The 18,188-nt window shown below is 57.6% G+C and overlaps 1 protein-coding gene across 1 annotated transcript; it reads left to right on the forward strand.

Annotated features, from left to right (window-relative positions):
• Window positions 1–11,975: 11,975 nt before the first annotated feature.
• On the forward strand, window positions 11,976–16,892 carry GPR37L1 (G protein-coupled receptor 37 like 1). Its single transcript, XM_008685191.2, has 2 exons — window positions 11,976–12,605; window positions 15,455–16,892. Exons 1-2 carry the CDS (start codon window positions 11,976–11,978, stop codon window positions 16,265–16,267), a joined length of 1,443 nt encoding a protein of 480 aa, XP_008683413.2. The 3' UTR covers window positions 16,268–16,892.
• The last annotated feature ends 1,296 nt before the right edge of the window (window positions 16,893–18,188 follow it).

An 18,188-nucleotide genomic window follows, 5' to 3' on the forward strand; every position in this document is an offset into this window, starting at 1 on the left:
GGGGGGGGGGGGCACTGTCTAACTCCATACCCCCGCAGGTGGCCCAAGGCCAGGATGGAGTCTTGGGGCTCCCAAGCCAGTGGAGAGATTTGAGTGGCCTAGCAACCAGCTCCCTGCCGCCCCCACTGGCTCTGCCACTCCCAGAGGCCCCAGGTTTCAGGCACCCCCTCCGCCCCCCACCAGCTGCTGAGTCCTTGGCTATCTGCCTCTAATCTCTTCCCCGGGAGGGAAGTCTTCCAGCCTCCCCTGCTCATCGGTGGTTTCAGTATTCGTCATTCACCAGCTACTCCTACAGCAGCTCTGGCCCCACCCTTGACCCCAAGGGCCCCCCAGGGAGAGCTCAGCCTGGGCAGGGGGGGCTGGTGGGGCACCCTGAAGGAGGTGGGGCTACCAGGGCTGTTTCTCACATTGAGGACATGTGGAGGGGAGGCGGGCCCCACAAACCCTGTGTCAAGAGAGGGGAAAAGGGGCCTGGGTGGCTCAGTGGGTTGAGATTCTGACTTTTGCTTGGGTCATGATCTCAGGGTCCCACCTCAGGCTCCACACTCAGCAGGGAGTCAGCTTGTCCCTCTCCTCAGCCCCTCCCCCCACTTGTACTCTCTCTCTCAAATAAATAAATTAAAAATCTTAGAAAAAAAAAAGAAGAGAGGACAAGGTGGGCAAGGAGAGAGCGGGGCTGGGAGATGGGCAGCCCGTGTAAACGTGAGACGGAGGAGCGACGCGAGGGGAGAAGAGAGCTCTGGGAGAAGAGTAGAAGATGTGATCAACGACACTGGGTTGTGAGTCTGGAAACCTGGCTTTGAGTCCTGGCTTGGCCACCACCTCCCTCCGTAACCTGGGTCGTATCCGTTGCTCTCTCGGTGCCTCAGAGCCCGATCTGTAAGAGGCAGGGGCTCATTTGGGTGAGTCAAGGCTCCTTCTAACCCTGGCACTCTGCTGGGCACCCGGGTGGGCTTCACGACCCAGTGGCAACTTAAGCTCCTGCATCCCTCTGTAGAGGAAAATCGAGACTCTGTCGGCAGCCATGGAACAAGCCAAGAGTTGGTCAGTCCTGTGTGAGATCACCCAAGACAACCTAGGAACTCTCCTCCAGGTGCCTGAGGAGGCCTGCCCCTCCCCAGGCGCAGGCTCCAGACCACAGAGCGGACAACAAAGCGGGGCAGGTGGAAAATTCCCTCTGGCTTTCTGCCCAGGCGCCCTGGACAACAACTGAGCCAGTCTGGGTGGGCAGGATCTGGGAGTTAGGGTACTACCGAACAGCCTGGCAGCCACAGGGAGCTGGCCAGGGGCCTGCCCAGCCTCTCCAGCCCCCCACTGCCCAGACACAAAAACTCTTCTGCTCAGGGAGGCAGAGGGGGGAGGAGGAGTGATAGGGAAGCTCATGGTTGTTCGTTGAAATCTTGGAGCTTCTCTGAAGTCGCAGCCCTCGTTCAAGACGATCGTGCCAGCTCCAGTACCCGTGCTGAGTGATCCCTGGACACAAACGGAGGACAGAGGGTTGCAGCTGGTGGCACAGCCAGGCAGAAAGAGAGTTTGCAAAGCGCTATGAGGGTCGGATGTCTCTGTATCCGCTCCTGCTGGCTGCTGGCCTCCATCCTGTGACTGCAGTGTGTATCCCTGCCCAGGCCTCGCTTTGTCCCATCTCAAACATGGGGATAACCTTGTGGGCCCAGCCCTCACAGGTTGGGGGGGCATGAAGCCACACCCACAAAGGGCCTAGGAAAAGGGAGAAGCTCTGTGGGTACGTGTGACCCAAGACTGGGAGACAGCACACTTCCCACGGCCTACATGTCCAGGGGTCCCTTGTGTCTGAAAAACCAGGGCAGAGGACCCTTCCTCCCTACCCAGCCCCTGCCCCGCCTTTCTCCTCCTCTTTACCAGACCCTCAGAAGATTGCTGAGTTACCATGGCAACATTTCCCTGCCCGGCTCTCTGGAGGCCTTTCCCAGAGTCCGGAATTACTTTCTAGAATGTTTACCCACAAACATTTTATGTTGTTAGTCAGTTCAGGTGAGACTTTCAGAACGGAGGAAACCCCTTTCTGGCTTTGCCAGGTTACGGGCCCCTCGAATCACTCCCATGGTGGGTGCCATTGGGCACGGGAGGGCTTGAGGTGTCGGGGTGTGGCAAGGTCAAGGTGAAACCACGGACTGCTGGGAAAGCTACCCAAAGGGCATGTCCCACTGACCCGCAGTCAGCAGCAGCCTGAAAGTGTCATTGCCGATACAGGGAACATTGTCCGTCTGGGCTGGCAGGAGAAGGCTCTAAAGATAAGGCAGGGCATGAACCCGACTCCATGACAGCCAATTAGCTCTGCTCCAGGGACCCAGCTACAGTGACTCACGGACAGCCAATCAGAAGGCGCTGAGCCAGAGACCTTTTTCAGCCAGACACACCTGTAACCTGCTAGCCATCTGTTGGACCACACCCCTGCCCCAACCATTCCAGAAAGAAATGTAAATCTCTGTATATAGCTGCCTTCGGAGAGCTCTGTAACTAATATGGAGGGAGATGCACGCCGATATGTATTGAGCTCAGAGACATACACGAATGCCATCCGCCTGGGTTAGAATTGGCAAAAGAAAAAAGGTCCAGGAGGTTGCAACAGACTTGAATATGTCTCTCCAATGTCCAGTGCCAGCTGTCTGTGAACCACTCCTCACCCAAAAAACGAAAGCAAACAAAAATTCAACAGGTGCCACCCATTAAAGCCCCTCTGTGAACACTAGGCTTTGAAGGGGACTTGGGTTCTTCTAGCAAAGCCGAAGTTTATGGATGAGGGCCGAGCCCCAGCGAGGGGAATTCTCTATCCAAAGGAAGGCACAGTGCTCCTTATTGTTGGCAAGGGCATCTTGCCAAAGCTCTAGGATCCAGGTCAGACTGTGGCCACATGGGCCAACCTGGGGGATGTCCTAAGTGGGGACCCCCGAAGTGGCTATGGTGAGTCAGACTTGCCCCGGGGAAGACATGGGAAAGGGGCAATGTATTGTCTTCCCAAACTTCTTACCCTGGAGCCTGCCCAAGTGTGGAGAAGTCTGGGACATCCTGTCATTTCTGACGGACGCATGGCCGAGTCAAAGAGTTGTAAGTTCATAGTTCACAGGAGCTGGAGCTCAGGGCTGTGTGCTGGAGGGACCTCAACAGAGGGAGATGGGGACGGTCTGCCACAGGGTAACCCAGGAGGAGGGCTCAGAAGAAATCCACACGTTCTCAAGTCTCCAGAGGCGGGGTCCTTTTGCTGCAAGGGCTGAGCTCCCAGGCATGGCCTCACTGAAGCCCGTCACACCGTCTGCGCAGCCCTGCTAAGAACAAAAACAATGAGTATGTATGAAGTGCGTACTTTCTGTCAGGGGCCGTGCTAGGTGCTGGGGTGCCAGCAGTGAACAAGGCACTTGCCTCCCTGCAGTCTGTACCCACAGAGGGTAGCTTCAGCAAAGGCCCTCCCATCTCAGCTCCCACCATCATGGGATCCAAAGTCAGGCAAAACGATGAGCAAGTCTGCAAGTAGACCCGCGGGAGTTGGAGCTGGTTTAGACGGGAAAGAAAACACCTGAATCCCAGGAGGATTCAGAAGGGGAAGATCTGACCTCTGCAGCCAAGGAGAGCCAGAGGTGGGAGGAGTTTTGCCTGGGGCCAGAAATCATGCTGTCCATCCATGGGTCAAGTCTCACCCGAGACCTTGGACAGCCAGCTTGTCCCTGCTAGTTCCAGGGAACGGGCTGGGCTGTGATTCCCAAGCCCAACCTGGGGTGGGGGGGTGTCTCTCAAATTGTCGTTAGCCTCCTTTGCATACTGGGGAATTTCCTCCATGGGTCCTGGGGGGGTGCAGCCAGGGACTTTTAGTCTCCCTCCCTTTGAAACATCCTGTCTTTCTCCACCCAAGTCTGGGGCAATGATTAAGGTGGGTATAGATGAAACTTTTCCCCCTAGGAGGAGAGAAGATCCTTGAGCTCATTCCGGGGCCCCTCAGATCCCCAGGATCTTGGCAGCATGGCACGAAGTCCCATCGGCAACCTGAGCCAGGGTTATGTGTTGAGGCCGACTGGACAGCAGGTCCAGAGGCCTCATGACGTGGAGATTCCAGGGGGCTGCCCATCGTGAGCACAAGGGTGCAGAGGCTTTGAGGAGTGCTTTTAGTGGGACCAGAGGAAGGAGGCAGGTGTCATGGACAGGGAAGGAATACACAAGACAAAAAGGGAATTGACATTTATTAAAAACCTGCTTTGGGGCACCTGGGTGGCTCAGTCAGTTAAGCATCTGCCTTCGGTTCAGGTCGTGATCCTGGGGTCCGGGGATCGGGCCCGCATCGGGCTCTCTGCTCGTTGGGGAGTCTGCTTCTCCTTCTCCCTCTGCCTGCCTCTCTGCTTACTTGCGTGCTCGCTCGTCTCTCTCTCTGTCAAATAAATAAATAAAATCTTTAAAACCCCTGCATTGTGTCAGGAACGTCACTTGAGTTATATAATTTAAGGGCCAGAGCACCCTTCGAGGTTTGTGTTACTATTCTCACTTACAGTCAGGAACACTGAGGGTCAGGTAGGTGAAGTGACTTGCCCAAGGCCACAGTTAGAACTGCGGAAAGAGTGGTTTGTGTGAACCTAATGTCATGCTACGTCCAGGACAACGCACCAACTCCGGAGAAAGAGAGCAAGACGCTGTCGCTCTTGGGCTCAGAAGGACTCGAGAATAGAAGTTCAGGGGCGCCTGGCTGGCTCAGTCGGTAGAGTGTGCAAATCTTGATCTCGGGGTGGTGAGTTTGAGCCCCACGTTGGGCCTGGAGCCTACTTAAAAAAAAAGAAAAAGAAAGACAAAGTAGCAGTTCAGCTCTCTTTTCCCTCGACACCTACCCTACCTGTGCCCCGGGTGCTGCCCAGGCAAGGGTTAAGCTCTCCTCCTTGGCTCCGCACTACATTCTTTTGTGCTGAGCTCGGGCTGGCAGCTTGTGTCAGGACATCAGGGCAAGAAAGCAGAAAGGACATGGCCAGGGCACCTGGCAATGAATAATCCGCTTGTCCTGGCCGGGCTGCCCCGAGGCTGCGTGGTGCGGGGTGGAGAGGGGAGATGGCCGCCAGCGCCAGCACCTGAGGCCAAGGGGCTGTGTGTGTGGGCAAGGGGGGAGCTTGGGGAGGCAGTGGGGAGCCGTGGGGGTCAGGACCTTGGAACTACACTGTGTCTAGGGCCTGCTTCGTCTCCCAGGCAGTCCCCATTTCAATAGAAACTGAAGCGGCTTCCCCCACGTCCCCCTGGCTGCAGCCAGACCCCTAACCGTCACAGCCTGGGGCTTGGCTGTCCCCTAAGATTTATCCCAACCAGGTCCCAGCTCCCGAGAGCCCTCCAACCTGCTCCTGGGGACAAGAATCCAGTAGAGGAGTCTTAGGGAACAGTCCAGTGTGCCAGGGACTTAGGTGCCCCGGTGCCTGGGATCACCTGGGCAGGAGCAGACCAGGAGAGGACAGAGGATGGTCCTCCGCGAGTTTCCCAGACTCCTTCATCCTCAACCCCGCTGCTGCCCGGCTCTTCACCTGCCCATTCCTGCGATTCTGGGGCCAGGCTCTGTCCTCCTGCTGCGTGACACTCCACTTCACCCAACAGACTGGATCTGCCTGGAATCAAACCTTCCTCCCCACCTTCCTGCCGGGAAGGTTTGCCCCACCTCCTTTCTGCCAAACCAGCTCCCTCACTTCCACCCAGAGGAAGAAATCCCTTGTGAGACTTCTCTCTAGGAAGCCTTCTTTGACTCCCCAAAGACCTGCCGATGGCCCTCAAGCACTCTTGGCCTGCTGGCCGCCTTTGGACACCCCCACCTGTTGCTCGGGCTAGTCCTACCCCTTATCGAATGATTTTCGGTCTGCTGACTAGCTCATGCTAGATGGCGTGTGTGTGTGTGTGTGTGTGTGTGTGTGTGTGTGTGTGTGTGTGTGTGCACTCTGTCTCCTCCAAGGGACAGATCCAGAACCAATGGGTGGGTCTTCCTGGAATCACATTTCTAATAAAGGAGCAACTTCCGCATTATTATAGCATCTAAAATGGGAAGGGGCCGCCTTGAATGGCAGTGACCTCTCTGTCAAGAGAGGGTTTTGAGGCATCTGCGTGGCTCAGTCAGTTAATCAGCTGCCTTCAGCCCAGGTCATGATCCCAGCGTCCTGGGATCGAGCCCCACATCGGGCTCTTTGCTCAGTGCGGAGCCTGCTTGTCTCTCTGCCAGCCGCTCCCCCTGCTTGTGCTCTCCCTCTCTGACAAACAAATAAATAAAATCTTTTTAAAAAGAGAGCGAGAGGGTTTCAAAAACGGCTTGTTGTTCATTAGTGACAAATGCTCTTGAGCGTTAATTATGTGTCTGACACATAGTAGGCGTTCAGTAAACATTTGTTAAACAAATCCCACGTGACTCACTCCCTTCCTACAGTATGTAAAGATTGGGGATTTTGTGCTGATGGGGCCAACCAGTTGGGTCCTGAAAGGCCGATCTTCAAAGCATCCTGATGAGGGAACCCTAACCCAGCGGGCTGTCTAGGTAAGCAAGAGAGGACCTCCGATCACCCTGGAGGGGAGTAGCGCCTCTACCGAGCTGGCTGCGGGGAATCACGCCAAGGTGCTCTGGGGTCTGGAAGGTAGAATGACACCCTGTTGGCCAGATTGTCGGGTTGCTCATAACTAGTTATGCTTCTATCAACGTGGTAACCAAACTTTTCCCTGAGTCTGAACATTCCGGCCTTGGTTCAGCTGCACTGCAGAGGGCTGAGGAAAGGTGAGATGTGTTTGGAACATAGCATTTGGGGGGCTGGGCAAGAGCGATAGTGAGAGATGCCCCAAGGAAAGGAGCGTCTGGGGACGGTCGGACGTCTTCCCACTGACCATCGTGGCAGCTCTGTCTTCCTTTTGTTGAGAAAGCCAGAGATTTCCAGTGTGTGGGATTTGGGTATCAGAACAAGTAGGACTTGGTGAGTCGTTCTATGACTCTGCTTACTGTTTATTTCTTCTCTCTCTCTTTGTTTTCTTAAACACATATATCAAGCATCCACTGAATGCCAAGGGCGGAGGAAGTCGACGGGAAGATACCGGAGCTCAGCGGGTCTGTGTTCTGGGAGCTCCCCAGGGCCCTGTTTCTTCCCATGCCCCCCAACACCCCAGAGGCACAGCCCAGAGGCTCTGCGGAGACACTTCCCACCCGCCGCAGCGGAAAGTCCTTACCTGCAGCCGATCTGCTGAGACGGGGCTCGCTGGGCCCACCTCCAGAGCTTTCGATGGAGCAGGTCAGGGAGGGGCCTGAGAACATGCATTTCAAATAAGTGTCCAGGTGTTGGCGAACCACGGACGTACATTACTGTAGACGTCTTACCTTTTCCGGATGCCTGCATGATGCCCACGTTTCACAGCAGTAGCATCCTCTGGAGATCTCAGGCCCGAGATGATGCTCCTTACCTTTTACCAAGGAGGAGACGGGAGGACAGAGAGGTTCCGTGACACCATGGCGGCGTCCTCCTTTCCTCCGTGTGCTCACCGTTCATCGGCCTGCCGTTTGGGGTTAGTTTCTCCAGTGGCGGCCTCCTTCACTCAAATGTGAATCTCAGGAGGGCAGAGGTCATGCCTGTATTGTCCACCGTGTCCTGGGGATCTAAGATGATGTCTGGCACATCGTAGATACTCCATAAGTATTTGTAAAAGGAGTGACTGAGCGATTACTAAGATTACAGGGCTCACTAGTAGCAGAGTTGGGACCAGGTCTCAGATCCCCTGACTTTTAGAAGCATGCTTTCCCATTTGGGGCTTTTTGCCTGTCCTCCAGAGCAGGACCCCAATGCCCCTCGGGCCCCGGAGCCCAGAGAATGGAGAGCTGGCACAGGGGATCCCGTGGGGTCAGCGGTGTCCACACCTCCCCTTGCCCCACCCTCATCTGGTGCTGGCTGCAGTCCCTATTCAGGCCGAGAACCTGGCAGGGGGGAGACCTGGCTCGGCACTTGCCCTCCCTGCCTCTTCGGTTGCTTCCCCTCTCTGCGCCTCAGTTTCCACATCTGCGACGTGAAGGTGAGAGCACCCTGCCTCAGAAGATTGTTTCCGGAATTAAATGAGCTCTCGTGGCCACGAGCACTTGCTTCCTGGGTGCCAGACGTCGTGCCAGCGACTTGCACAGCTAAACTCATTTCGCCTCCACAGCAAGCCTGCTATTATCCCCAAATTACAGATGAAGAAACTGAGGCACAGAGAAGTTAAGTGCTTGGCCAAAGTCACACACACACACACACACACAGCTAGTCAGTGCAGAGCCATCGAGGAGCTACACCCAGACAGGCTGGCTCAGAGTACGCGCTTAGCCAGAGGGCGCGTGCCCATGAAACCCTCTCCACGAAACGCCAGCTCCTGTGATTCCAGGGTGGCACTGCCACCACGGCCCAGAGGCCCTCGCCTCGTTCAGTGCCAGGGGACAGGCCCCGTCTCTCTCCCACCCTGTCCCGCCGCACTCCCTTTTCTGCCAGCACTGGGGAAATTCCCAGGGAGAAGAGTGGGGAATTCCTGGGATCCGGGAGAGACATTCCCAAGGGCTAGGGAAGCCTCTGCCTTCTGCCCGGTGCGCTTCCTGAGTGAGGGAGCTGCTTGCAGTGGGCAGGACTCCTCCGAAGCCGAAGCAGGAATAGGAGAAGAGCACCTAGGGGCCCTTGTGCTGGGTGCCCTCAGCAAGGGTGGGATGAAACGGTAGGTAGTGGATAGGTGAACACCCCACCCCAGCTATCGGGCCCCTGGGAACCCACCCTGTCTGGTCTGCAGACAGCAGTCGAGGACAGGGCCTGGCGGGGTTCGGGAGGAGAGAGGCCTGCCCTAACTTCCATCACTGAACATCTGGCTCCACCTAGAGGCCTCCGATGTTCCAGCCGTCCTCGCTGAACCCAAGAAGCGCAGGACCCCCAGAGGCGGTGCTCCCTCAGCCAGTGGGTGTTTCTTGAGGGCCTACTCCATGCCAGACACACGCTGCCCTACAATGGGGCGTATCCACGTGTATAAAGAAGGAGCAGAGGGCTAACCCCTTCCCCGCTCACCCCATGCCAGGCCTGGGCTAAGGGCCACACTGTGTTGGCACATGCCTGACCTGGAGCACTGCGGATCAGACCCTGACCTTGACTTCTCCGGACTTCAGTTTCCACTTCTGAAAAGTCAGAGGGCTGCTGTAGTTCATCCTTAGGGTCTCCCCCCAGATAAAAATTCTGTAAGGCTACACAAAGGAGAGGTTAAGAGTTTTAGCTTTGGAGTCGGACAAACTTACATTTGGGTCCCAGCTGGTGTTCATGAGCTGTGTGTCCCTGGGCAAGTTACTTTACCTCTCTGAGCCTGGGGTACTAATGTTTCAAGATTAAGTATGGTCATTATATCAGGTGTTTAGCCCAGGGCCCAGCACTTAGTGAGCGCTTAATAAATAGTGGTGACGATGTGGTTGATGGCTCTATTTACCAAAATAGCCGTGCCATGAGGCCAAAGGTAGTTTCAACAACAACAGCCTAAGTGCCACGGGCGTTTGAAAGGATCTGACTTGCTCAGGGCCAGGGCCAGGGCCAGGGCCAGGGGTCAGTTCTCCAGTGGGATTAAGAAAGCATAATTCCAAGGGTGGACCACAGGATGCTGGGGATGAGGGCTGGGTGCCGGGTCCATCTCTTCCAGCCCCTCCTCTACCCTTCGAGGATGGGAGCCTGTGTCCTGGCTCTCCGCTCTGCTGGGGGGGTGGCTGGGGGGGCAGGGTGGGTGCTGGCAACAAAGGGGACGGTTGAGTCCTTGGCTGATCTAACTTCTTGGTGGACCTCTGCCTCTTTGTTGTGACACTGAACCCCAGACAAGGTTAGGCCTGTGCCTTCTGTCCCCACAAAAAGGACGAACAGTAAGAAGCCAGAAAGAGAAAATGTTTTAAAGGCCGAAGATACTTCCCTGACCTCGTCTGAGGGTATATCAGTCTTTTTCTTTTCCTTTCCTCCTCCTCTTCCTTTTTCCCTTGCGATTCCTAATTTTTACACGGCAGGTCGGGGCCCGTCTGGGTATGGAGGTTTTCCGGGTCAGGAAGTCTTCCAGAAAAGTCACTTCCAAGTTGCTCTGCTCCTGGGAGGCCCTGGCTAATGTTTGCTGAGTGTGTGAGTGACTTGCAGCCCAGGCCCTGAGGTCCAGCTGCTTTTCCCTTGCTCCGGCTCTGAGGCTCGGGACATAGCAGCTGGCCCTTTCCTTGTTTTTGTCCATTTTCTTCCTGCGCCCCTTCCTGGGGCTGCCTGTGGGTGAAGGGGCTCCCCGGGCCTCACCCTGCACCTTCCCCTCCCTGTGCTCACACTCTCTCTGGCCCCCTGACCCCCCCCCGGGCCTCCACCCTCCTATCTCCCTGTCCAGTTCTAGCCTTTCTTGGGAGCTACAGATCATTTCTTCCCAGATCTTGACACGAATGACCATGGCCCATGCGGTTCCACGAGCGCAAAGCTGAGGCTTTCTCCCACCCTCACGCCCCGATCTTCCCCACAGATGTCTCACGTGTCCACCCCGTGCCCGGAGATCAACCAGAGTCCCCCACTGCTGGCAGTTTTCCTGCGCTCTGCTCTTTGCCACCCTCCAGACTGCTGCCCCCCCTCCAAAGGGTGCCCCTGCCTCCCGGCCTCCTGCATCCTTCTGCTCCTGGCTGCCTGCCGGGACCCCAGCCGATCATCAGGGAGCCCTCAAAGTAACCAGCTCAAGTCACTGTTCCTCCGCCCAGCTTGTGACACTCTCCACTGCCTTTGGGATAAATGGAAACCCCTCGGCCTGGCAGACACAGTCCTTCCCGGTGCCTTCCCGGCTGACCTCTCCAGGCTCCCCGCACCAAGCTCCCAGGCTTTCTCCCCGCAGTCCCCTGTGCCCCAGCCTCCTTGACATTCCTGCTGGCTCTCAGGTGCGTTGTCCCTGTCACACCTCTGAGACGTTGCCCTGCTGCATCTTCTGCGGGGACCTGCCTTCCCTGTCATCTGTCTGGCAGACGCAGTCATGTCTCAGGAACCACTCAAATGCCCGCTCATGTGGGAGGCCTTCCAGATCCCTCCAGGCTCCTGTGGGGTCCCTCAGCGTCTTGTCCTTTGCCTTTCACTGCATTTATCGCACTGAATTATAGTTATTTATTTACACGTTCCTTTCCCCCTCCGGACGGAAAGTTCTTGGGGGCAGAGGTCTTCTACACTTGTCTTCTGGCCATCGAGCACAGCAGGCGCCCCAGTAAATACTGGTTATTGCGAAAGTCCATCCATCGCGTGTCTGGATCAGAACGTGGTTTTAAAGTTATGATTTTGCAGCTTTCTGAGGGGAGTCCCTGTGCTGAGGAGGCAGGCAGATGGACTGGTGCCTCTTGAGTTACAAGCTCTGGAGTCAGATCGGGGTCCTGGGCCGGGCTCTACCGTGTATTAGCTACGTGCTAAGTGACAGACCTCTGCAAGCCTGAAAAGTGGTCATGGTAGCAATCGCCCAGTCAAGCAGTTGTGAGCGTTAATGGGGAAGTCAGCCGGGTGCTAGGATCCAGTGAGTGTCCGATAAAGGACAGCGAGTGTTCTCTCAGGTTTCAAATGCAGGAACTGTCTGAGAAGTGTCTCCTGAGGCCGAGTCTGGAGGCCCGTGCTTCAGTCCCGGCTCAGCCTCTGCACACCGCGGGACCCTAGGCCAGCCACATTCCCTCTCTGGCTTCCGTGGTGGGAGCAGGTGGCCTCCGAGGGCCCCGCAGGTCGGACCTGCTGCTGCCCTGTAGGGCCCGAGGAGGAGTGTCCTGGAAGGCGAGATGTGTGAGGGCAGCAAAGAGTGCGCCGTGTCCAGCAGAGGGCCCTGCCCAGCCCCTGGCCGGCCGGGTGGGAGGGAGTCTACTGGAGCAGGCTGGTGATGCCAGACGCCTGACTGGAGGAGGACCAACCGGCCAGCTGCCTCTCTCCGGTCAGCCCAGCTCTTGGGTCCCTCGCCCTCACCTGCTCTTCGGGGGGCAGCTGCCTCCTGCTCGTCCGGCCATGAGGCGGCTGTGGCCGCTGGCCGTCTCTCTTGCCGTGGTATTGGCTGTGGGGCTGAGCAGAGTCTCTGGGGGTGCCGCCCTGCCCTCGGGCCGGCACAGGGCCGAGGCCCAGGAGCAGCAGAGCCGGTCCAAGAGGGGCACCGAGGATGAGGAGACCAAGAGGGTGCAGCAGTATGTGCCCGAGGACTGGGCCGAGTACCCCCGGCCCATCCACCCGGCTGGCCTGCAGCCCACCAAACCCTTGGTGGCCACCAGCCCCGACCCAGACAAGGACGGGGGCACCGCAGGCAGCGGCCAGGAGCCTCGGGGCAATCTGACAGGGACGCCGGGCCAGAGGCTGCGGATTCACAACCCCCTGTACCCGGTGACTGAGAGCTCCTACAGCGCTTACGCCATCATGCTCCTGGCCCTGCTGGTGTTTGCCGTGGGCATCGTGGGGAACCTCTCGGTCATGTGCATCGTCTGGCACAGCTACTACCTGAAGAGCGCCTGGAACGCCATCCTGGCCAGCCTGGCCCTCTGGGATTTTCTGGTCCTCTTTTTCTGCCTCCCCATCGTCATCTTCAATGAGCTCACCACGCAGAGGTTGCTGGGGGACGCCTCTTGCCGGGCCGTGCCCTTCCTGGAGGTGAGTGCGCGTCCTGCTGGAGCTCGGCTCTGGGCCGTCGGAAGTGGGATATGTGGGTGCGCAGGACCCCAGAGGCCTGGAGCTCTGTCTCGCTTCTCCCCCAGTTTGGGCAGGGGGACAAATGCTGCACTGGTTCCTGGTAGCTCTCAGGTAAACTCAGCCAGCTGAGGGGAGCGGGGAGGGGGGCAGGAGCCCTGGGGGCCAGCCCCAGCTCAGTCTCTTGCTTCGGAAACAGCCTCATGGTGAATCTCTCCCCCTTTCTCTTTGCTCTGAGCTGTCCCCTCTCCTGCCTTAACCCCCCTCCATTTGTCCACCCAGGAAATCACTCTGTCCGCCATATGTCTCCTTTTCCTCCGTCTTTGCAAATTGCCGCTGCCCTGCCCCTCTTTACTTCTGAATATGCTGCTTTCCCAAGCAGTGTGTGAAGGGAGATCTCAATTTCCTGCAGTCCTCCCCCAGATCGAGTCAGTGTCCACTCCCCATGAACACAAACGCCAGAAGGAAAGTCCCTTCTTTTTTTTTTTTTAAAGATTTTATTTATTTATTTGACAGAGGGAGACAGCCAGCGAGAGAGGGAACACAAGCAGGGGGAGTGGGAGAGGAAGAAGCAGGCTCCTAGCAGAGGAGCCTGATGCAGGGCTCGATCCCAGAACACCGGGATCACGCCCTGAGCTGAAGGCAGACGCTTAACGACTGAGCCGCCCAGGTGCCCCGAAAGTCCCTTCCTAACTGTGATGGTCGTTGCTCTCTGAAAGGGTGGGGGGCTCAGTATCAGCTCTGTCTCTGACACACTGGGTATCACTGGGCAAGTCACACCTCCCATCCAGTGTGCTTCGCTCCCCAACCACGGGGTAGACCAGATGGCCCTTCCAGCACAATTCCAAAGTAAACCACCATCCTCACCTCTGGGGACTTCCACCTTAAGACAGGTGCTTGGGTGATGATGGAGGGGTAGATCATACACAGACAGCTTCATCAAAACCTTACAAAAATATACCAATCTATGGGCATGTAGGCAAGACCCAGGAAGGCTGGCCACTGTGTCTCTACAGGAGCACAGAATAAGCAAGCAGCTTTTTAAATTTTGACTATGTTGAGGGGGGTGTGTACTCATGAGGACTGGCCTTCCCGTGAAGGCTGCTGCTCTTCCGGAGAGTGGAGGATGCTGTGGGACATGGGTGATTTGCCTGGGGTGGAGAAGGAATCAGGATCAGGCGTCTGGGCCCTAGTCCCAACTCTGTCCCCAGTTCCCTGTGTATTAGTGATGACTTCATATTTGGACAGACCAAGGTTCAGCTCCATGTCCTTCCCAACCCAGGGAGACCACCCAAGCGGGGCCCAAAGCTACTCAAACCTGAAAGAAGATCCTGCAACTGAGGCTAGCCTTGGCGTCCTAGTTCTCACGTGGGGTGCAGAGCCCAGGTGCCCTGTGAGAGTCTGGACACAGGACTAGGTTAGGAACCCGGCTTCGCCCCTCACTAGCTGAGTGACCCAGGTGAGTGACCTAACCTGTCTATACCTCAGTTTTGCCCTCTGTAAGGTGGGGATAATAATAATAAAAACTACCTGAATAAATTCTTGAAGGATTAAATAGGTAAGATCTACAAAGTCCTTAGAATTGAAATAATTCAGTAAGTGTTGGGTTTTGCCAGGAAAGGGTCTAAGAACAGGAGAGGAGGAGGGCAGATGTATGGGAACTCTTGTCTGCATGGACGCCTGGCCCTGCCTGACTGTGGGTCTCAACATACCTAATGACCAGGCTGTGGCCTCCGTCCTCCTAGGTTACCGGCTCCACACCTCCTCGAGGGTGGAGATGGTCATGAACTGATAGAGCCCCCCCTTTCGGCCAGGTGATGGAGTAGGAGTTAAGATACCGGAACCCTTCTAAAGGGAGGATCCACCCCAGGACAGCCCCCAAGAGGGAGCAGCAGAAGGCAACTTGGAATTTGTTTTTTTTTTTGTTTTGTCCAAAGACTGCTCTTCCGCAGGCCTGGGCTCCCCTGCCAAGGGAGGGGTGCGGGTTCTCACAAAGATCACTTGGTGGCAGTGCTACTGAGCCAGGGATTGTGTTCCCCCAGCCGGAAGAGGGAAGAATTTGGACAGAAGGGGGGATCTGAGCACAGTCCGGGAGTGTGGTCCAGCATCATCCGACAGCTTGGGAGGGTTCTCCTCTTCCTCTCTTCTCTCTGGCACTTTCTTCCCCTGCTGTTCTGGTTTCTTTCTCTTGGCTCCCAGAGTGATTTTCCTGAGTGCTCAGTGAATAGCGTCGGGGAGGGTGGGCACAGGCTGTTTTGGAGGGGGGCTGCTTCCCCACACAGCCAGGCCCTGGGCTTTTCCGGATAGGATGGGGACAGTGAGTGTGTATGTGAGTGTGTGTGCATGAGCCGTGTTTCAGAAACCTTGCACCTGATGCACATAGTGGGATGTGGGAATGGAAGGACCTGCGAAGACCCAGAACTTCTAGTCTTTGTCTTGATGCTTCATTAGAGATGATCTTCCACAGTCTCAGAGAGCGTGAGGGTCTGTGGGACCCAGGCCATTCATTCCTTGGCCCAAGAGGCAAAGAAGCAGGGTGGAAAGAGGTGGGCCGGTCTGCATGTGGACCTCAACTCTGCCACTCACCGAATCACTCGTCCTGCCTGAGCTAGTTTCTTCCCGTGTGGGATGGTCAGCAGCAAGGGTCTGTGATGGGTGTGAAGTGCCTGACGCCTGATGTGTGGGAAATGCTCGCTAAATGTCGCTCCTATCACTTCTACACTTACCACGCAGCTCCCCGTCTAGGCCAGGCACCCTCCCCGGGCCCCCTGGGTTTGACCACGTGCTCTTCTCCTCCACGCCTTTGCCCACAGGTCTCCTCGCTGGGAGTCACCACGTTCAGCCTCTGCGCCCTGGGCATCGACCGCTTCCACGTGGCCACCAGCACCCTGCCCAAAGTGAGGCCCATCGAGCCATGCCAGTCCATCCTGGCCAAGCTGGCCGTCATCTGGGTGGGCTCCATGATCCTGGCCGTGCCCGAGCTCCTGCTGTGGCAGCTGTCTCAGGAGCCTGCCCCCACCACAGGCACCCTGGACTCGTGCATCATGAAACCGTCGGCGAGCCTGCCCGAGTCGCTGTACTCGCTGGTCATGACCTACCAGAACGCCCGCATGTGGTGGTACTTCGGCTGCTACTTCTGCCTGCCCATCCTCTTCACCGTCACCTGCCAGCTGGTGACGTGGCGCGTGCGGGGCCCCCCGGGGAGGAAGCCGGAGTGCCGCGCGGGCAAGCACGAGCAGTGCGAGCGCCAGCTCAACAGTACCGTGGTGGGCCTGACCGTGGTCTACGCCCTCTGCACCCTCCCCGAGAACGTCTGCAACATCGTGGTGGCCTACCTCTCCACGGAGCTCACGCGCCAGACCCTAGACCTGCTGGGCCTCATCAACCAGTTCTCCGCGTTCTTCAAGGGAGCCATCACGCCCGTGCTCCTGCTCTGCGTCTGCAGGCCGCTGGGCCGGGCCTTCCTGGGCTGCTGCTGCTGCTGCTGCGGGCAGTGCGGCACCCCCGAGGCCTCGGCCGCCACCGGCTGCCCGGACCACACGCTCAAGACCGAGATGCCCTCCTCCGTCTACTTCCACAAGCCCAGGGAGTCGCCCCCGCTCCTGCCCCTGGGCACGCCTTGCTGAGGCCGGGCTCCAGCCTGGGGGAGGCACGGGAGCGGGGGCGCAGAGGGGCGGCGAGGGTGCCCCCCAACCGGGGTCTGGTGTTTCTGTCCCCGTAGGTCTTGCTTCTCTGCCGTCTTGCTGTCTCGGGGTGGACTTGGTTCATCTCGCTGGGGCTCGGGGTTAGGCCTGTCAAAGCCCCCTCCCCCAGCAGGGCCTTCCCTATCACTCTGTGGAGCCTTCCAGCCCTGGGCTCTCAAATGCTGGGTGGTGATGCTTCCGGGTCTTTAGAACTGCCTAGAAACTCTCAGTAACTACCCGCGCCCCGCCTCAGCTGGGAGCCAGAAATTCACCTTGGAATCTGCTGTACTTTAGTTGGGCCCTCTCTAAGCATCGTCTCCCTGACACTCACCCATCCTAGAATACAGGGTCCTTAGGGGCCAGCCCTACTGGCTCTTCTCTGGACCTGATCTGCTCTAGCCCTGGATACCTCCTCCTTCTCCTCCTGGCAACTCTCCTCCTTCCAGAGGGGTTCTCTCTCCTTCCTCTTCCTTCTTTGACATATCCTGGGTTGCCCTGTCCCCATCTCCCTTGGTAGGTCTCCCCTGTAGCAGGCCCCTCTTCAAAAACAATAAACTAGGTAGAACTATCCCTGTGCCCACTGGAGTTTCCTGTGCCACACCCTGACAGTGCCCAGGTGCACCTGGCCCTTCTCCAGGACAGGTGGGACCCTAGGGCGATTCCTCCAGGCCACCTTTGGCCCTTTCTGGCCTGTGGCTGATGTGCGGCCCAGCCCTACAGCCCTCTGGCTTCTGAGGGGCAGAATGGAAGGGTGAGCTTGGGAAGTGGAGACTAAGTCTTCATCCTGACCTGAGCCCGAGCATCCTTGGGAAATCAAAAGGCTGCAAGCTTCTCTCTTCTGGAGCCCCCGCCTCTGCTCCTGGCTCTCCACAAAGCCCCCGTTTTAGAGAAGCCAGCAGCCTTCCCTCTGTGAGCCCGGGACTTCCAGCCTCTCTGAGAGCTGCTCTTGTTCAGTTTCTTAGAACAGACAGTTTTGCCTGTAGACGGCCCAGCTGCCTGTTCCCCATCTGCCCCCACCCTGCCCCCAGCACACCCCCTTCCTGGCAGCCAGAGCTCCATCCTGTGCCCCCAGTGACCCTTCAGCTCCTCCTGCCGGTCCTGCCCTGGGTGTCCCGCTTCCGCCAGGTCCCCCTCTGGGGCCCTTCCAAAGGCACCCTTAACCCTGTTTTGGCCCAGAGAAGCTGGCCCGAGGTCAACCAGAAGGGACACCTCGGCCTAGGCCACAAATCACTCCCTGCCTCCTAAGCCCAGCTTCCTTCAGAACCACCCTTTCCTGTCTGAGTGCAGCTCTGGGTCCCACCGGCAACTTCGGCCTGCCAGATCTATCTAGAAACTCTGCCGGGGACCTCGGAAGGGTCCCAGGAGCCCCCGATGATGAGGGACCCCGGTTGCTGAGTGCACTGGGCCCCATTCTTTTCTGTCCACCCCACCCACACCCCTTGGCCTCAGCCCGGCCCGGCCCCAAGCCTCCTTCCCCCCCCTCTTGGGGATCTTAATGGCCTTGTTCTCTCTTCCTGGCACCCACCCCCAAGACGGGTGACGCCAAGAGAGAGGGAGGCCGTTGCTAAGTGATGAGGCTGCCATGCGCACACTCTTTGTGCTGGGGAATGACACCCACCCATTTCTCAGCAGACCTGTTGCCACAGTGACCGAAGCCCTCAGCTTTGTCTGTAGAAACTTAAGACGGGTGGGTGGGGGACAGGTTGGAGAGGGGGCCAAAGGCAGGCTTGTGGCACTGAGGTTGCTGGGGCCATTTCCCCCACATGCCGCCAACTCCCTCTCTACCCCCACTCCCACCCCTCAGTCCTAGACTCACCAGGAGCTTCCTATGGGATGTAGGGAGGGGGCCCGGGGTGAAGTGAGG

The sequence above is a fragment of the Ursus maritimus genome, unplaced genomic scaffold (assembly GCF_017311325.1).
Source record: "Ursus maritimus isolate PB19 unplaced genomic scaffold, ASM1731132v1 scaffold_2, whole genome shotgun sequence".
Taxonomy (NCBI): Eukaryota; Metazoa; Chordata; class Mammalia; order Carnivora; family Ursidae; genus Ursus; species Ursus maritimus.

Excerpts from the sequence above, each read along its gene's own strand:
- GPR37L1 (XM_008685191.2), top strand. The coding sequence starts at position 11,976 with ATGAGGCGGCTGTGGCCGCTGGCCGTCTCTCTTGCCGTGGTATTGGCT. Across the intron at positions 12,606-15,454 it reads GGGCCGTGCCCTTCCTGGAG|GTCTCCTCGCTGGGAGTCAC; the intron begins GTGAGTGCGCGT and ends CTTTGCCCACAG.